This window comes from Hippoglossus stenolepis, chromosome 3, assembly GCF_022539355.2.
Source record: "Hippoglossus stenolepis isolate QCI-W04-F060 chromosome 3, HSTE1.2, whole genome shotgun sequence".
Classification (NCBI taxonomy): Eukaryota; Metazoa; Chordata; class Actinopteri; order Pleuronectiformes; family Pleuronectidae; genus Hippoglossus; species Hippoglossus stenolepis.
Genome location: NC_061485.1, coordinates 24,472,747 through 24,490,116, shown reverse-complemented (window position 1 = coordinate 24,490,116; position 17,370 = coordinate 24,472,747). Strand labels below are relative to the sequence as shown.

The 17,370-nt window shown below is 40.6% G+C and overlaps 1 protein-coding gene across 1 annotated transcript; it reads left to right on the top strand.

Moving 5' to 3' along the window:
* The first annotated feature begins 386 nt into the window (after positions 1 to 386).
* arl8bb (ADP-ribosylation factor-like 8Bb) lies at positions 387 to 7,850 on the top strand. Its single transcript, XM_035152143.2, has 7 exons — positions 387 to 608; positions 2,918 to 2,998; positions 3,213 to 3,286; positions 3,541 to 3,634; positions 4,569 to 4,636; positions 4,893 to 4,963; positions 5,930 to 7,850. Exons 1-7 carry the CDS (start codon positions 486 to 488, stop codon positions 5,977 to 5,979), a joined length of 561 nt encoding a protein of 186 aa, XP_035008034.1. The 5' UTR covers positions 387 to 485; the 3' UTR covers positions 5,980 to 7,850.
* Positions 7,851 to 17,370: the final 9,520 nt, after the last annotated feature.

The window sequence follows — 17,370 nt, the reverse complement described above, 5'->3', positions numbered from 1 at the left end:
AAACATGAAACAGAACCTGTGGTAACCTTCAGTTGTCATAAAAACCTATAAGGTGTTTAGTTTGTCCAGTTTGGGCTACTGTAAAAAACATGGCGGCCTCTGTAGAGAGGACCAGCTCCCGATGTAAATATAAAGTATTTAAATATAAAGGGCCCATTCTAGGGTAAAGAAATTAACAATCCATACAATTAAGATGATCACACACTAGTGAAAACATCACTAGGATTATTGTATATTCAATTTCTGCCAATAGATCCCTTTCACCTGAATCTTACACACTGGACCTTTAAGTGATTGTCTGTCGTTCACATGAATCAACAGTAGAGGGCAGCAATACGCCTGTGCAGTGTCTCATGTGCCAACCCTCAGGCAAGAGAAGAAGGCAGCAGCAGCAGCAGCACATCACATGACACTTCCTGTGTGGACACTTCACAACACCACCGACACACATCAGCAGCCTCGCAGCCTCTGCTGTGTCATCCAACATGCTGGCGCTCATCAACAGGCTCCTGGACTGGTTCAGGGCGCTCTTCTGGAAGGAGGAGATGGAGCTCACGCTGGTGGGACTGCAGTACTCCGGGAAAACCACATTCGTCAACGTGATTGCGGTAAGTGGCTAGCAAACAGGCAGAGTCGGTCCGGGCTACTACCTGGAAGCGGCTGTATTTGGACGTGTTACATATTCGAAAGAGTGAGTTCGGACAGTCAGGGACGTGGCTAAGGCCTGGACCGCTGTGGTGCTTCATTAACATCACATAATGCTGTGTTAGCAACACTGCTAGCCCAGCTGTTGTTGGGCTAAAGCTACAATGACGAAGTTGCTGGCGTGACTGTGCGCGTGCACATGAAGGTAGTCATGTGAAGTGACGCGGCGGTGGTTGTAAACATCAGCAAAAATAGTGACAAACTACATTTAGAAAAACAACCTGTTGTGTTTAAGTCATCTAGCTGCATGGGAGGCCTGGGGCCACTGTATAGCCTCTTTATATGTATATAAATGTATATCTATATCTATTGTTTGTCAAGCCTATAAAGCAGAGTTTAGATCGGCCTTTACATGTGTGTAAATATATATATATATTTGTATCTTACTGTATGTTAAACCTATATAGCAGAGTTATATTGCCTATATGTATGTATATATTTAGAACTATCTATCTTATTATATGCCAAACCTGTATGGCAGAGTTTAGTTTTCAGTTTTCTATATCTATATATCTGTGTCTTGTTTAGTTTTGCCTATCTATATATATATATCTAGATATATATAGATATGTCTTTATCTTATTGAATTTCAAACCTATAAAGCAAAGATTAGTTCTCTCTCTCTCTCTCTCTCTCTCTTTCTCTTTCTCTCTCTCTAGATATTTATAGATATATCTATATATATCTGTCCTATTGTATGTCAAGCCTATATAGCAGAGTTTAGTTTGGCCTATCCATCTACATATATCTATATTTGTATCTTATTGTATGTTAAGCCTATATAGCAGATTTTCTTTTTGCCAATATCTATCTCTATATACCCTATTGTCTACCAAGCCTATGTGGCAGAGCTTAGTTTTGCATATATATCGATATCTTGAACTATATCTAATTGTATGTCAAGCCTATATAACAGAGTCAGGTTTTGCTGCTGGCTCTTGTTTATGCTTCCTCTGTTGATAGATCTACATGTATGGAACCCTGTCTGTCCTGTTTGATGTTAAAACTTTCAATATTTCATGATACTTGTTGCAATCCTTGTTCTAGTTGATGTTTTTATGTCCTCATCGGTCTTGGCTGGGTGAGGGTCCAATTGGACCACTGTTGTTTATGTCTGTCATGACAGTCCACTCTGTGTCTTAAGGTGAAGCCAGATATTAGGTCACAGTTCTGTAGATGCTCCATTTCCTGGATTCGTCATAATACTCAGTATTTCCCAGCCTCTGTTGTGTTCATATCAGGTGATCTGCAGTGAGGTTTGAATAAAGCTGCTTTCTCCTTCACACACACACACACACACACACACACACACACACACACACACACACACACACACACACACACACACACACACACACACACACAGAAAGGCTGCTCAACTAGGCCACATCTAAGCCACACAACCAAGGCTTTGTAGAGTGATTGATCTTTTCATGGTTTGTTTTTCAAATAGTTGACTTTACTTATAAGACTGGATAGTGTGCGTATCTATGGATGACACAGCTTAATGTTAAATACCTGTTTTCTTTGCACTTCGAACTTCTCGAGTGATTCGTCAGAGCTATTGCTGGTTGTAGAGTTGCTGAGTGGAAGCTGATGCATAGATGGCATCATCTCAGCAGCATGAATCATAGAGTGAAATGGCAAAGTGTTCAAAATGCACCTACAGTCTTTGAGTAGCTCATATTGTCCCTGTGATCAGATTATTTTCTAATTTCTTGTGGCCCCGATGCACAGAAGTGATTCAACTTCTCCAGACATCTCATGTGACCTGAATGAGATGAAACCAAACTGACCTTCTGAAAATTTGGCAGTAGAGCTAAAACAGTCACTTCACAGCTTGGTCATTGAATGGTTATCATCAAACATGGAGTGACAGCTAGTGGGTGGAGGCCTTATCTCTTCAGGTTGTCTGTCCCATTTTTGTCAACATCATATTCCAACACCTTGAGGGAACTAGTTTAAATTTGGTACAAATGTTTATTTTGGCTCACGGATGAACTTATTAGAATTTGGTGGTCAAAGTTCAAGTTCTTTGTAATGTGATGTGTCAAGTCTGCCTTTTAGGGAATTTCCCACCTCCTATCAATCTGGGAAAAAATTATCTAGACTGAAACTGCAGTTATTGGCAGAGTCATACAACAACAGTGCTGTATTTCTAGTTCTAACAATGTAGCATGTAACATTTCCTCTTCACGTTTGTCTTGTGCAGTCAGGCCAGTTCAGCGAAGACATGATCCCCACAGTCGGTTTCAACATGCGGAAGGTCACCAAAGGCAACGTGACGATAAAGGTAGGCTGGCAAGTGTGCAGCTGGACGCTTTCCCTGCTCAACAGAAATCAATTTCATACTGGACTGGTGCCTGCAGGGAGCTGTTCACTCTGCACTGCACAGCAGTAATTGTGCAATGATTAGTTTATAAAAGGAACAAAATGGTGCACTGATGTTTTTTTTGTGTTCTGCTTATGACTGCACTATTGACTTTGTGCTCTTTTTTTTGCTTCAGATATGGGACATAGGTGGACAGCCCCGCTTCAGAAGCATGTGGGAGCGCTACTGCAGAGGAGTGAATGCAATTGTGTAAGTTTGTGGTGCGGCATGTAGCACATGGCCTTTGTGCGGGGAACTTGACAGAACAGGGGGAAAAAAATCTTTGCCTAATAAAATGCACATTCATCCTGTTAATGTTTGGCTTGTTTTGGTATTGTCTCGTACAACAGTGTTTATACATAGTTGTAGATATTATGCTGCTGTTAATACTTGAGCAAAGTATTTCATTTGGCTTTTTGAAACACATTTCTGTTCTAAATAGTGTAATTTTTTTATCTTTGCAGTTACATGGTGGACGCGGCAGATCGAGAGAAGATAGAAGCTTCCAGAAATGAACTGCACAACCTTTTAGAAAAGCCACAACTACAGGGAATTCCTGTAAGAGACTACTTGTTGCTATTGGACCTACAACTCATGATGTTTCCGGCTCTTTGTGGTTGATCGCATTGATTTCTAGATTGTTGATCTAGTGACTATCGGCACAAACGGATATATAGTAATCATTGCAATTAGTGCAGTGACTCAGGCTGGATGACTTTACAGTGACTCAGGCCTGATGACATTTTACTCAGCGGCCATTTGAAGCCCAGATGGAATTTTAAAGTTAGTTTTCAATATCTAAGCCGACATGATAATTGACTTGACAGGGTTTAATGTGCTGAATCAATAAGATTCCAGCTGCCGTGACTTGACACCACTCTCTGGCATTTAATTTTGTCCTAACAGTAATAATCTGTGAAGGGTGAATCCTGTGGGGGAGACGAATTCTTTTTAGATTGTGTTGTCACAGTAAATGATGACTATGGCTGGGCTGAACCGATGCAGGTACCTGGAATTCGGTACCGGTACCCAATGGTACTCTCTCTGTATATAAAAAAAATGTCCGTCTAAGGTTTTTTCTGCATCTAGAATTCGAGGTGTCTCCCTCCATCAAATTTCGTGCCGCTTCTGCCTCCCAACAAAATTCTAGTACAATGGAAACCGCCGATAGTGATCACGTTTTACTCACTCTCTCACTCACAGACTCAGCTGACGTCTCTGACAGTTTAAACCTATATTTGTTAAAAATGGCGCCACAATATCAACATTGATCAGCACATAATGATCCATACTTTTTTATTTTATCGAATATTAAATTACTGACAGAGCCAGTAAAAACTGTAAGAAATTACTTTTTTACCGTCCGAACTAGCGACGTAATTCGGTCGGTACCCTTGATAGTACAGAGTTCGGTAACTAACCCTAGTGATGACTCTGGTACGTTTGTGCTGGATGTTGAAGAGCTCTTTCTCCCTTTTTTCTTATTTTCCAGGTTCTAGTTCTGGGCAACAAACGAGACCTACCCAACGCACTTGATGAGAAGCAGCTCATTGAAAGAATGTGAGGCACTTGTACTCATATTGATAATCCAGGATAAGGATGTGTAAAACCTCCATGTGCTATTTCTTTCATAAGTTTATTTAGTCATGTGTATCACATCAGTCAATATCAAAGTGTGGGACATTATTCCTGGTGGTTCTGGAATGAGATGCTCATGTAATGCCCCCAGCATCCACGACTGGAAGGATTTTATGCTCTACAAAATAAGTGTCTTAAGAGTTTTGAAGATTTTAATTCTATGTTTCCCACTTTGCAGGAACCTATCTGCCATTCAGGACCGAGAGATCTGCTGCTACTCTGTCTCCTGCAAAGAGCAGGACAACATAGGTAAAATCTGAGTGAAGCAAGTTTACTTCAGTAACTCAGGCTTTTTTTAGGAAACATCATGAATTTCTGTTTAGTTAAAGAGGTTTTAATTAGTTTGCCTTACATTGACACAGAAATGCATCCTCATTGGTTAGCCTGGTCCCAGTAGAGAGAGTTTTCAGGCTTAGCATCACTTCAGGCTTATCAAGTGTTTCACCTTGGCACATTGATCACATGATCATATCAAATGTAAGGAGCAGTTTCACCATTTTTCTCTCTTTGGATGCTACTGACATAAAATGTAAGGAAACAATGGATTGTGATACTTTTCTTTATTGCCTCAAAAGAAACCACCTATCTGAAGTCATAGTTGGTGCTCCAGAGTTCAGCTGGATAATGTCACGTTGTGTTTTGTACATTAATCCCCAATCAGTCAGTCCAATGCTTGTTGTGTTGCACCTTGCGTACAGGGTGGTGCAAGTCAAAACGCTTTTTACTGATTACTGACCAGCTAATACTACACAGATGTAAGAAAAATTGAAATATAAATAAAATGATGAAAATACCAAGAAATAATACATGAAAATAGATAGATTACAGTAAAACAGATAATGACAATAACATAATAGATGATATGGAGTAAGACCCTGTAGAGCTTAACAACAATGAAACAAACAATGGACATAAAACATTGACGATACAAGGAAAGGTCCCATTACTACCGTAGAATTTGAACCTGTAATGATGAGGTAACAGTCGACCTAATGGGTATACATGTTAAATGCACACACATACAGAGGTATGAGTCCTGCAGTGGCAGCGGGTTCGATTCTGACCTGTCCCTTTGCTGCACTTCTCTCTCAATTTCTCTTTCACTGTCCACTGTCCTAAAAATAAAGGTGGAAAAAACCAAAAGATATCTTTACAAATTAATAGTATGTTCTTGCTGAAGTCTCTAAATGTCTTAAATGTCTTTCCTGCCTGCAGATATCACACTGCAGTGGCTCATCCAGCACTCAAAGTCCAGGAGAAGCTGAAAGTGACGCTGTCCCCAGTCGCAGCTCTGGCCTCAGCCCTCTAGTCACGGGTCCTCGACAGTCATCCCCTCCACTGTCTCCGTGAAGTAATCCAGCTCTCTCGCTCTCTCTCTCTCCGCTCACTACTGTCACCACCTGCACCACCTATTACACTACCATAGATGTGTTGCCCCCTGTACAGCACTACCAACCCTCCCAACTATCTGGAGTCCTGAAAAGTAGTCTCAGTACTGTGCTAGAAGGTGGATTGTCCACACCCATCATGCCTTATTGCATCATTACGGACACGCTCTGTGTCTGTGAACATCAAAGCGTTTGTCTTTCTTTTATTTCCTTATTTTCCAAATGGCTTCTGTTTCCGTCGACAAAGGAAGGTAATGATGATGCTGTGCACTTTTCCACAGCTCGAGTGGAGCTCCTCCAATCCCACAGTCCAACATCTGTTTCGGTGCCTGTCAACATTTGGTTGTTTACATTGAGAGATTGTGCGATTGTAGTTTTTAAACAGTTAATTGCCAAAACGACGATGGTTGCTCGCGGTAATGCCTTCAAGTCCTGATAAACCCTCTGCAATGTAGCCGGCGTGGCATATGGAAGTATCCATTTTAATAAGTGACTTAAATCAAAGTTTACACACAACATGAAGATCAATGGAAGGTGAGACTGTGAGTGGTTGTTGTGTCTGAGACAGAAATCTTATAACAGATCAGCAGATTTTTAAGTGCCTTTGACTAAGTGAGTGTCCCAATCAGACAGTTATGGCCCAAGGCAACTTCTAACTCATATATAAATAAAACAAAACACTTGGTACAGACAGCATAAATCCCGTGATTACACTTAACACCACCTCTAGACAATCTCATTTTATGTTTTCTAATCATATAAACACATAATGATGTCTGAGAATAGACACGACTGTACCCACAGTGGAAAATGAGGAATGATGACGGGAACGTGCGATGAAATAAGAAAATGTTACATTTTGTGTGGTTGATTTTTAATTGTTGTTTCACTTGTAGCCTGTGACTCGTATGTAGCTTGACATGTGGGCTGACTCTTGCTTGCACTTCTCAGGTTGTTTTCAAATTGTCTGAAAGCTGTATGGGTGTGTGTCTGTGTCATAATCCCTACTTTGTTCGGGTTGGACAACAGAAAGCCGGTGTTAGTCACGACGACGACGACGGGACAGTCCTTCAGTTCAGTAAAGTGCTGGATGCTTGATATCCGCCACGCCTTGCCACGCCCTCGTCTGGAGCCCGATGTCTTTTTTTGTACAAGTCTTAGCAGTCCCAGGACGACGCTTTGCTCCTCTAAAAGCGACATATTGATTGACTCTTCATTTCCTTTCAGCGACAAGACAATGATTTCTCCCAGATTCGACCACTGTACATCTATCTGCCCCTTGCTTGGCCAGTGCATCTTGATCTGTTAATTTTTTGTGTGTGTCACCAGATGGGGGTGAGGTATCCCTTCTGCTTCAATACTATATGTAGGCCTACATGGCTTATGTATTCCACTGTAATGTTAGTTCTACAGATCCATCGCACACTCTGTTATCACACATGTTGTGCTGTGTCTGTCTGTGATCGTCGTAATCCTAGATGTCGATTGTTGGGACCACAGCAGCAGTGAGGGGCTGTATAATTGGGTGACTGTGTGGGTAATTTGGGGAAAGCTTTGTTACCTGTGTAGTAGTAATCATGATAATATAGCCTATTTGCAATTTGTATGTGCATGTGCTGAACTTATCCACATTCAATTGCAGACTTTGTAAATAAGAAGTTAGCGTTTTTATTCCAACAAATGCGCCTATAGATGTTATGCATTCTCTTCCTGTGATTGCTAATAAATTTGTTTTTATTTTTAAGGATGCCGAGCGTTGTGTCCACATTTCTTGGTAAGTTTTCAGTATGTCTTGTCACCACTAGGTGGAGGCAGAGGGCTTTGGAAGGATAATAGTAAAAGGGAGCTTTAAAATATTTTCAGACTGTTGGCTCACAAGTTTTACCTGAGGTTTTCTTTTGGTGAATTGTGAATATGCTTTCAAATATATATATATATATATATATATATGCGATTGTTGTGATTAGTTTAGGGTAGATGTGAATGTGTTTTTCAGGTATTCCTCATGTTGTGGGGACCTGAATCTGTTTGCAAAGTCACACTATGAGGACTTGTCTTCCTTATGGGGATAAAAATACATTCCCCATAACGTAAATCATTAAGGTGAAGACATGTTTTAAGGTTAAGGTTAGAGTTAGGGTTCAAGGTATTAACTGGTTAAGGTGAGAGTAAATGTCCAGGAAATCAATGTAAGTCAATGTAACGCCCTTTAAAGTCATGGGAACACGACTGTGTGTGTGTGTGCGTGTTTGAAAGAGATATAGAATTGTACCAAGTCTAAATGAGCAGGATACATTGCAGGTCTTGACTTAGAACCTCACAACACCTTCATTCACAGCAGATCCCATGGCAGGCAGCCTACCTGCACCCACAATGCACTTGTTTGTTGTAATTTCCATATTGCACAGACCTAACTTCCATTGTGGATAGATGGGGTTCTGAATTTTCCATTAAGCAGCCATTGTTGCTTACAGAGCTCGTTATAGATGATTAACACCTCTTAAGTGTTTCTTGGCAGAAAACATGTCTGTTACTCAGAGAAGTGTAACTGTGCTAATGATAAAACAAGTGCGGGGAGCATGTTGCAAACTCGGGGGGCTATAAAGCAAAGTGTGTTCTCACAGCTGGAGCTGCACAGAGCTGTCGGAGAGCGGGCCTGTGCTGTTAAAGCAGGAACACCTTAATTAATCTAATATCTTAAACACAGCATTTAATGAACAGCTGCTGGCATTTATTGTATGCCAGAGCGGTGGTTAAAACGTGTGGACAGATCAAGGTGTTGCCTGATGAATTCCATGGGTCAGTACAGACTGTTTGGGACTCTGTGTGTGTGTGTGCTCTTGTACAGCTATCTTTGTGAGGACCAGTTTGAGTCTACAACCTACGGAGTGAGGACATTTAGGGAAAGTGGACCTTTTGGCCGGTCCTCACTTTGTGACCCCCCTTTAATGGACTGTTTGGGGGTTAAGACTTGGTTTTAAGGTTATAATTAGGTTAGTTTAAGGGTTAGGGCTAGGCATTAAGTTTGGATGTTAAGGGTTAGGGTAAGGGGCTAGGGAATGCATTATGTCAATGAGTGTCCTCACTAAGGTGTGTGTGTGTGTGTGTGTGTGTGTGTGTGTGTGTGTGTGTGTGTGTGTGTGTGTGTGTGTGTGTGTGTGTGTGTGTGTGTGTGTGTGTGTGTGTGTGTGTGTGTGTGTGTGTGTGTGTGGGGGTTATAACTGCAGTGAACACGAAGAGATTGATTGTTGGTTATGAGGTCATGGAGACGACTTATAGGTGCGACATGCTATTAATGTAGTTACACTCCTTTGCAAACCAATGCATTCATTACGTAACACATACAAGTGTTTAGCGTCCATCACCTGCCACGTATGCAAGTATCCAAAAAACTCTTCGGTCTGTCTTATAAATGTCACCATAATTAAAAGAGCTGCTGTGAATTGAATCGTGTCATGATTCAAGCTCTCCTAGCTTTCACCGCTGCGGCCTTGAGCTCAATAAATCCTCTCCAGAAACTCGGATGTCTTAAATGATGACATTCAACACTGCTGTTCATAGTGAATCACATCTATACAGCAGCATGGATTGTTTTCAGTGCAACGATCCATGATCTCTACGTTGGAGCTTATGCTGCCAGCATCCATCCAGCTTCCTGTCTACAAAATGCCTCCCACTCTAAAGCACAAAAACAGTTCCAGATTGAAGCTGCTGTCACTTCTATTGGTTCACTTCTTTGTCTGCAGCCCTGGACATTTAGTTTGAAGCCTGAGATTTACTTTCACTCAGTTGTCTGAGCTCTGTAACAAGTGAACTCATCATATTTGAGTTTATGGGGGGGCCACAGTTATCTGACAGTGGTGGAGAAAGTGCTCAAACATTTTACTTAATTAAAATTACAGATAAATAGACAAATGTATCCAAGTAAAAGTTAAAGTACCATATTAATATGTCTACTTGAGTAAGAGGAAATACTTGCTTTTACATATACTTAAAGTATTCCAAATAAAAGTACTTGCTGGGTCAAACCTATTCCCTAATTCAACGCTCTACTACTGTGCCAACTCTATAGTCTGGTTTATTAATAAGTAATACAGACTCGAATTAATGAAGAATGCTGCAGATGATGCTGCTGAAAACACACTCTTATTAATTAATGAGTCTTTTCTCTGACCTCTTCTGAATCCATTTCAGGTGTTTCTTCTTCACCAGTGATGCTGCTGCAGGTTGTGTCTTATGTTACCTGCCCTCTGTTTGGATCCAGACCTTGTTAATTTATCTTAATATTTAAAAAGAAAAAATTAACATGCAACACATTGTTTAGTAAAAAAACCTAGTGAAGTAGCAAGTGCAGGTATTTGCTGATATATGTAGTGGAGTAAAAGTGAAAAGTACCTTGAAAATGAATCTAGTTAAGTACAGATACATGAAAAATAACAAAGTAAGAGTACTTTTTCTTTTTTCTGTGGAGCCACTGTCCTATCCCTATCGAGGCTGAATGGATGGTACAGGCAGATATTTAATAATAATTAGCTCAGCATTTAGATGTCTAAGTCATAATCTTTAATGATATGCAGCATTTGCAGTGCACCCACGAAGCATCTCAGTAAATCTGCAAGCTGTGAACACGTGGCTGTAAAGGTGAAGGTCATTCCACGTCTGATTTACAGCACCTGCATCAGGGTTTGAAACGGCAGGATATTAAATCTGCAGTTCATCAGAATTACAAAGATGGAGCAATGATATAATATCAAATAAAGCATGAGAGGAGTTACTTTCTCCTCAATGTAGTTTGGCTGTTTTTCAGTAACTGTGCAACAAAATAGATCAAGTTTAATTCAGATGGATGTCAAGTGAACCCCCTTCTCTCTGATTGGACAAACCAATTCATTCACTTTCACAATACTCCTACTAATAATAATAAACAAAAAAAAGAATACTCTTTAATTATATAGCACATTTAAAACACAGTTACAAGGTGCTTTACAAGTTAAAAATGAAAAGTTGAACAGTTAAAAAAGCAGACAACAGGGAGCAAAGGCAACTTGAGCATCACACAGCATTAGAGCACAAATACAAAAATAAAAAAATGTTACAGATGAATAAAAACGAGGGGATGACTCCAATTCCCATGTCTTTAAGAGAGATTAAAAAACAACAACGTACGGATGGATCTCCTCAGGGAGATCTTTGGTCCTGTTGATTGGCAACAGGACCAACAGGGCCTTCGCTGAGGACCTCAGGTCGCACCCGGGCTTCTAGTGTGTCAAAAGATCTCAATTGTTCTTAATTGCAAGTCCAGAATAAGTTAAAATCAATACTAAAATTTACTGGAAGCCAATGAAGAGAAGCTAAAATCAGAGTAATGTGCCCTCTCTATCTCGCTAGATTTGCAAGACATTAAAAACAGCTTCACACTGGCTCCAGCAGCCAGTTGTTGATTCACTGCTGTTTGCCACTTTGTTCACATGGCTGGGAAGGTGACATCAGAGTCTGTCCACTGTCTTTAGTGACGCTAACTGTGGGGTAATTTGTCCTGGGATCTTAAAGCCTCAGTTTTATGAGACGTAAATAAGTTGTTCCAAAGTTGTTAAACTACAGGGTCGGGATTAGAGGTTTGGAGGCCCGGCAATGACAGGCATCTGCAAACACTTCATTCAGGTCCTCGTGTGGACCATAATTTTGTGCTAATCAGTGTGTGTGTGTGTCTGTGTGTGTAATGTCCCATGATTCATAAGGAGCTGCCTGGCACACATCACCATCCGTTCCTGCGCTGCACCCTGTAAAAGACAGATGCTTACATGCACACACACTCTGGACCAACCCAGCTTAACAAGGCTCCGTAGACGAATTCACAGGTTCAGCCTGAAAGTTCACAGACATTTATTAGTGCAGATACAACTGAGTTTGACCGATTATTATTGTTAATAATACGATTTACATTTTCTTGTTAATTTTATAATATTTGGTTATTTATTATTAATATTAATGTTATTATTTATTTCACTTTGTTTTATTAATCAAGTATCGTGTCTGTATTTCATTTTATAGCAACTTGAAATTTGAAATATCAACATTCAGCAAATAATGTTTTATTTGTATTAAGTAATGTATTGAGAATTCATGTTTATCTATTAGTCAGTCTGTCATCTGCATGAAAGTGGTATTGTTTTGCCCTTCAGATGAACTGAAGTCAGTTTGTTGGTCCCTGAGATCTTCATCTAGCGCCATCGTCAGGTCCAAATTTTGTCCAGTCCAGTACTGACCAAATGCGTGTGTTAATTTTCACGTCACACACTAAACTAAGATTTGAACATAAATGTTAAATATTACCATGTTAGCATTGTCAGTTTGAGCAGGTTACCTCACTGATATGAGCATTTAGCAAAGCACTAGGGAGTCCATGATTGGAATAAATGGATTTGGCCAATGATTAAGAGAAATGATCCTGTTTATCATCTTTCAGTGATTTTGTGCATTAATCTACAGAATGTACTTGATCTAACTACTAATCAAGTAAAATGTTCTGGCACTTGATTTAGTTTCAGTTCACAACAGAAAACCAGTGTTTGAGTGGCAAAAGGGGAAGTTATTTTTTAGTTTGCGAAAAAAACATGACTTTCTCTTCTTTTTTTGTGATTGTGGGAGCACAGAAAAGATGCTGAGACCTCCAAATGCAATAATTCCATTTCCACTCAGTGAGTGTAATCTTTCAGGTCCATTCTGTTATCCTGCGTCCTCCCTCAGATAGCCAGCTCCCCTGAGAACACTTTCATACTCTCACCTCGCTGCCTCGCCTCCGAAACTCTCCCCTCCTCAGATTCCATTAAAAATCAGAACTTCAGCTCCTGAGGCTCTGATCAAAAAAGGGCAGCTAATGCATTTTTCCTGCGTTTTGATTTTTTTTTTCTTCTCCAATGTACCTCATATTTACATATAGATTGAGTATTTATCAGTCTGCATTTTAAGGCCGATTCACTGTAGTCCACTTTATTAAACCATGTTGGATTTATGTATATTTAATGAAAAGTTGATGTAGGGAGTGTAATTCTTTGAACAAGGGAGTGTACTTGGTATGTGGTGTCGAATAGTAATGCAGCGGCTGTGAATAACTGAACTTGGGAGTTTTGAAATGTTTTGGCTATGGTTTGGTCAGTTGTGTGTCTATGCTGCCAAGCTATTATACATCATTCTGCCCACTGAGTGCACAAAAAGCACATATCAACACTTCATCAAACTCCTGGGAGGAGAGCAACCTAACTTGTATTCATCATGGTCCTCTGTCTATGTGAACGCCCCCCGCCTCTCGTGGTGTTCATGAAATCTGCCAGTTCACGAGTTGTGACATGTTTATTGACATTTTCCAAAATCACAGAGGCAGAGATAGTTTATTTTAGTTGGATAAGACAATACAAGGTAATTTTAGCAGTATAGAGATTTTCTACAGAAATGTATTTCTAAAATGTTTGTATTCCCTATAGATGGCCTCATCTTTTCCCTCAATCTTTATACCTTTGCATTTCCTGCATTACATTGGCGTTAACTAATTTGCTGTTGCTTAGTAACGGTGTTCTCACGACTTAACTGGAACGGCAAGCTCAATTCAAATTTTTATAAACTTTATTACATTTCATGGATGTTCTATCCTCTTGTGGATCATTTTGTAACTTTTTTAAGAAAAGTTCCACACAAATAAAGATGAGTATGATCATGATTATTATGTTGATCAGGATGATTATTATTATTATTTATTATTACTTCCGGCAAGCTCACAAGTTCCATTTAAAGGCAGCAAAGGTAACAGTGTTACTGGAATTAGAAATGTGATTACTGTTTGTTTTTTTCAAACTGTATTGTTACTGTAGTTTTATTACATAATTAATATTATTAAGTATTGGCTTCCTGCCCAACACAGCCCACATCTGTCTGTTGAATATAAAACCAGAGCCAGGAGGCAGTTAGTTTACCAGCACCTCTAAAACTCCACCTGGCAAATTCAGTAACGTCCCCATAAAACCTTAACTGCTTTTACACTTAAGTTTTTGTATAGATTAAATAACAATCATGTTAAGTCAGCTTTGGAGGAAGTAGATTTTGTTTCCTCGGGATAGAGCCAGCTTGGCTAGCTTTTCCCCCATAGTCTCTATGCTGTCCATGCACACAATTTTTTGTTTCTTTATATTGTGCAAAATAACTTATTTGATTATTATTGCAGCCCTGTCCCCCGACTAGAGTCTCAAACTCTGTGTAATTAGACTGGATTATTCATTAACATACATACTGGACCCTGGGAGGTCTTTAAACTACACAAGACAATTGTAAAGAGAGAGAAGAAAACACAACATGTGACTAAAATGTGTCTTTTCTGATAAATGTTGTCCAAAGCCCTACAAAGGATGTCCTCACTGTGCGCTCACAGCTTCGCTGGCTGGAGGCTCGAGGAGTCTGCTGCTCTTTGTTTGCATGCAGCATCAGGTATGAGTGTGTTAAGGGGACTTCACAGGGGCCGTGAGAGTCCCTTTATCACCCAGTCACCGTGGCTTCAGGATGTCAATGGCTGAAAACCCCGTGGGTTGTGAATAGGGAGGCTGACAGGACAAATGGTGCACTGCAGGCTGGAATGTTGGGGGAGATGAATCAACAATAGGGACCAAATAATGTAGTGCAAACAGTGTAGCACCCTAAAGACACGGGCCATTTCCATTGTGCAAGGTTTTCGTTTTGTATTTCACGGCCAAACCTACAGGTGCAGGTTTCGTTTTACACTTTGAGTCATATGGATAATATTTTCTTTTTACATTTGTCTTCCTCTGAGCTGAGGAAGAGTGGAGCATCACTCTCACCATCTCCACTCCTCTAAATAAGGCCTTGATGAGATTTTGGATTTAGTTCAAAGAGAGGGACAGATGTTCCCTGAGGCCAGATGAACTGGAAACCCGGTGACATCTGGATCCAGAGCAGGTAACCCGCCTTTGATATCGGCAGAACCTTTCGTCTGCAGGTAGCTGGCCTTGGCAGACAAGACAAGGCCAGCTAGATCTCAGGCCAATCCCCTGCCAGGGTCCTGCAACTTTCCCAGGGTCTGAGCAGACACAGGACGATCATATATATATGCATCCATGACTCACAACACGTTACATATGCAGCAATGATGGAGTTAACATGGCCCCAGATGAAACTTGTGAGGAGGCCTCCAGAGCGTGACGTCATTTTGTGCGGTCGGCTGTGATCTGCTGCTCTTCTCCCGACTTAATCCTTGTCACTACGTTTGTTTTTTCCCAGTCATTTTTTTATTACTTGGGGGAAATATCCACACACTGTCTCTTGAGCAACATGATTTACTCTTGCTCATACTGTACAAGCAACAGTTTCCCCCTGCGGGTTTGCGCTCCATTATAAACTGCAAGAGGGGCTGAGGTTATGCTGATGAGAAACATCTGTAGCTAAAGCTTGCTCAGTTAAAGCAATATGAAAAATAGCACTTGGACAACTTTTGACCACCTGCCTGAGCATATACAAACTTCAGATACAAGCGGCCTGCAGAGAGAACTACAGAAAAGTGTGCTGTGAGACAGTAAAGTCTTACTTATACATGCTCAATGCTAAATTTCACTATGACGTCCTTTTTCCCTCCTACAACACGTTCATGTTTTCCACAATGTATTCTCTGTGCGTGAGTGTAATGGATTTGTCCGTTTTAATTTCATCCGCCTGCAGTGGTTTCCAAGTGGCAGTTTTGCTTTAGCGTGTTGTCGTTGAGACTTTTCCAAAGCAAACTTTCCAGTCATTAATTCCGTTGCCATGTTTTTGTGCGAGGGATCGCCTAACCAACCACCTCTGTGTGTTGTGGTCTAATTAAAGAAGTGTTCGAACACGATCTGATGAGGGAAAGTGTTTGGATACACAGGGGAGGAGATGAGGCATGGCAATCACAGCCGAAGAAAAGAATCGCATTCTTTGACGTAGTTAGCATGTCCTTCGCACTCACTCTGCTGCCAAGTTAAAAGCATTTCTGAGAGCAAGATTAAAGCTTTCGTACAGCGCTACATTTGAGCGCAGCGACTGCATGTCTTTGGGCAGAGGGTCATGATGAAGCAGGACTGGAATGCTTGCTATTGTTTTACAGGAATGCTGTTTCCTTGCTGTTCACATCTGACACTGAAATGAGGACAAGTTGCTATTTCTGGTGGAGCACAGCTCCGAGTCACTGTCAGCTCAACAGGGAAGTCAAGACATAACTGAAAACGGACACATTGTGCTGTAGCTTCTGATTTAATAGCTAAAGGTGCAGTTTGACATTCTACAAAATAAACTTGTTCACACTCTTGCAGAGAAGCAGCTACAACTCGAATAACTCTTAAGTTTGTAGTTGCGATAACTTCGCATTAAAAACTGCAAACGGGCCACAGCTAGCACAGCTCAGTCCAAAGTCAATAAAATCCACAGACTTCCACCTCAAAAGCTTTATTTAATTAACAAATTAAATCCAATTTCCAGTCCCATGCATAAAAAGGAAGTGTAGAAATTTGTGGCTTTATTAGGGAGGAAAGAAGCCAGTGCACCTGGCTGAGAAACAGTTCTCACTGTCACCACATCATAACTCCACCAAATGTGTTGTTTTTTAACTCCAGTGTTTTTATGGTTTAAAAACGAGATCTAACTTGTTGAATTGTACCTTTGGACAGAGCCAAGTTGGCTGTTTACTCTTAATGTCTGTGTCTTCTTTGTGTATTTATGCTAAGCCTATATTACACCAACTGCTACGGGTAACTCGTGAAAGTTCAGACCAATGTTCAAACAAAGTTTCATGTCTTTGTTAGATTGTAAACATTTAACCCAGTTAGTTATAGTTTCACACAAAAGACTTTAATATGACATACTGTCGCCATTACCTACGTGGGCTGAACGTCCTCATTGTTCAAACATTATATCGTCTGAGTCGAAGACTACAAGCTAAGCTGCGAGTCGCTTCCACTTCTTTTCACAATGTCCTGCAATTGGTCCAAAAGTCCAACCCCATTGCACATTGCAAAATTGCAAACAATCCGGACCATGGTTTGATTGATCAGGACTGAGATCATCTCTTTTGGTCTGAACTCTTGGCCTGTTGGTCTGAACCGTGGTCCAAGGCACCTTTCACACATGTTCTTTTGGTTCGGACTCCAGACCAAGGTAGGTGCCCTTATTTACTTCATTAGCTTAGAATCTGTGGCTTCCACAGATTCAGCAGTGGTACTGATCTGCTTTAACTTTCTGCACGAAAGCATA

Coding starts and splice junctions, on each gene's coding strand:
- arl8bb (XM_035152143.2), top strand. CDS start 486: ATGCTGGCGCTCATCAACAGGCTCCTGGACTGGTTCAGGGCGCTCTTC. Junction 609..2,917: donor CATTCGTCAACGTGATTGCG/GTAAGTGGCTAG, acceptor TGTCTTGTGCAG/TCAGGCCAGTTCAGCGAAGA. Junction 4,964..5,929: donor CAAAGAGCAGGACAACATAG/GTAAAATCTGAG, acceptor TCCTGCCTGCAG/ATATCACACTGCAGTGGCTC.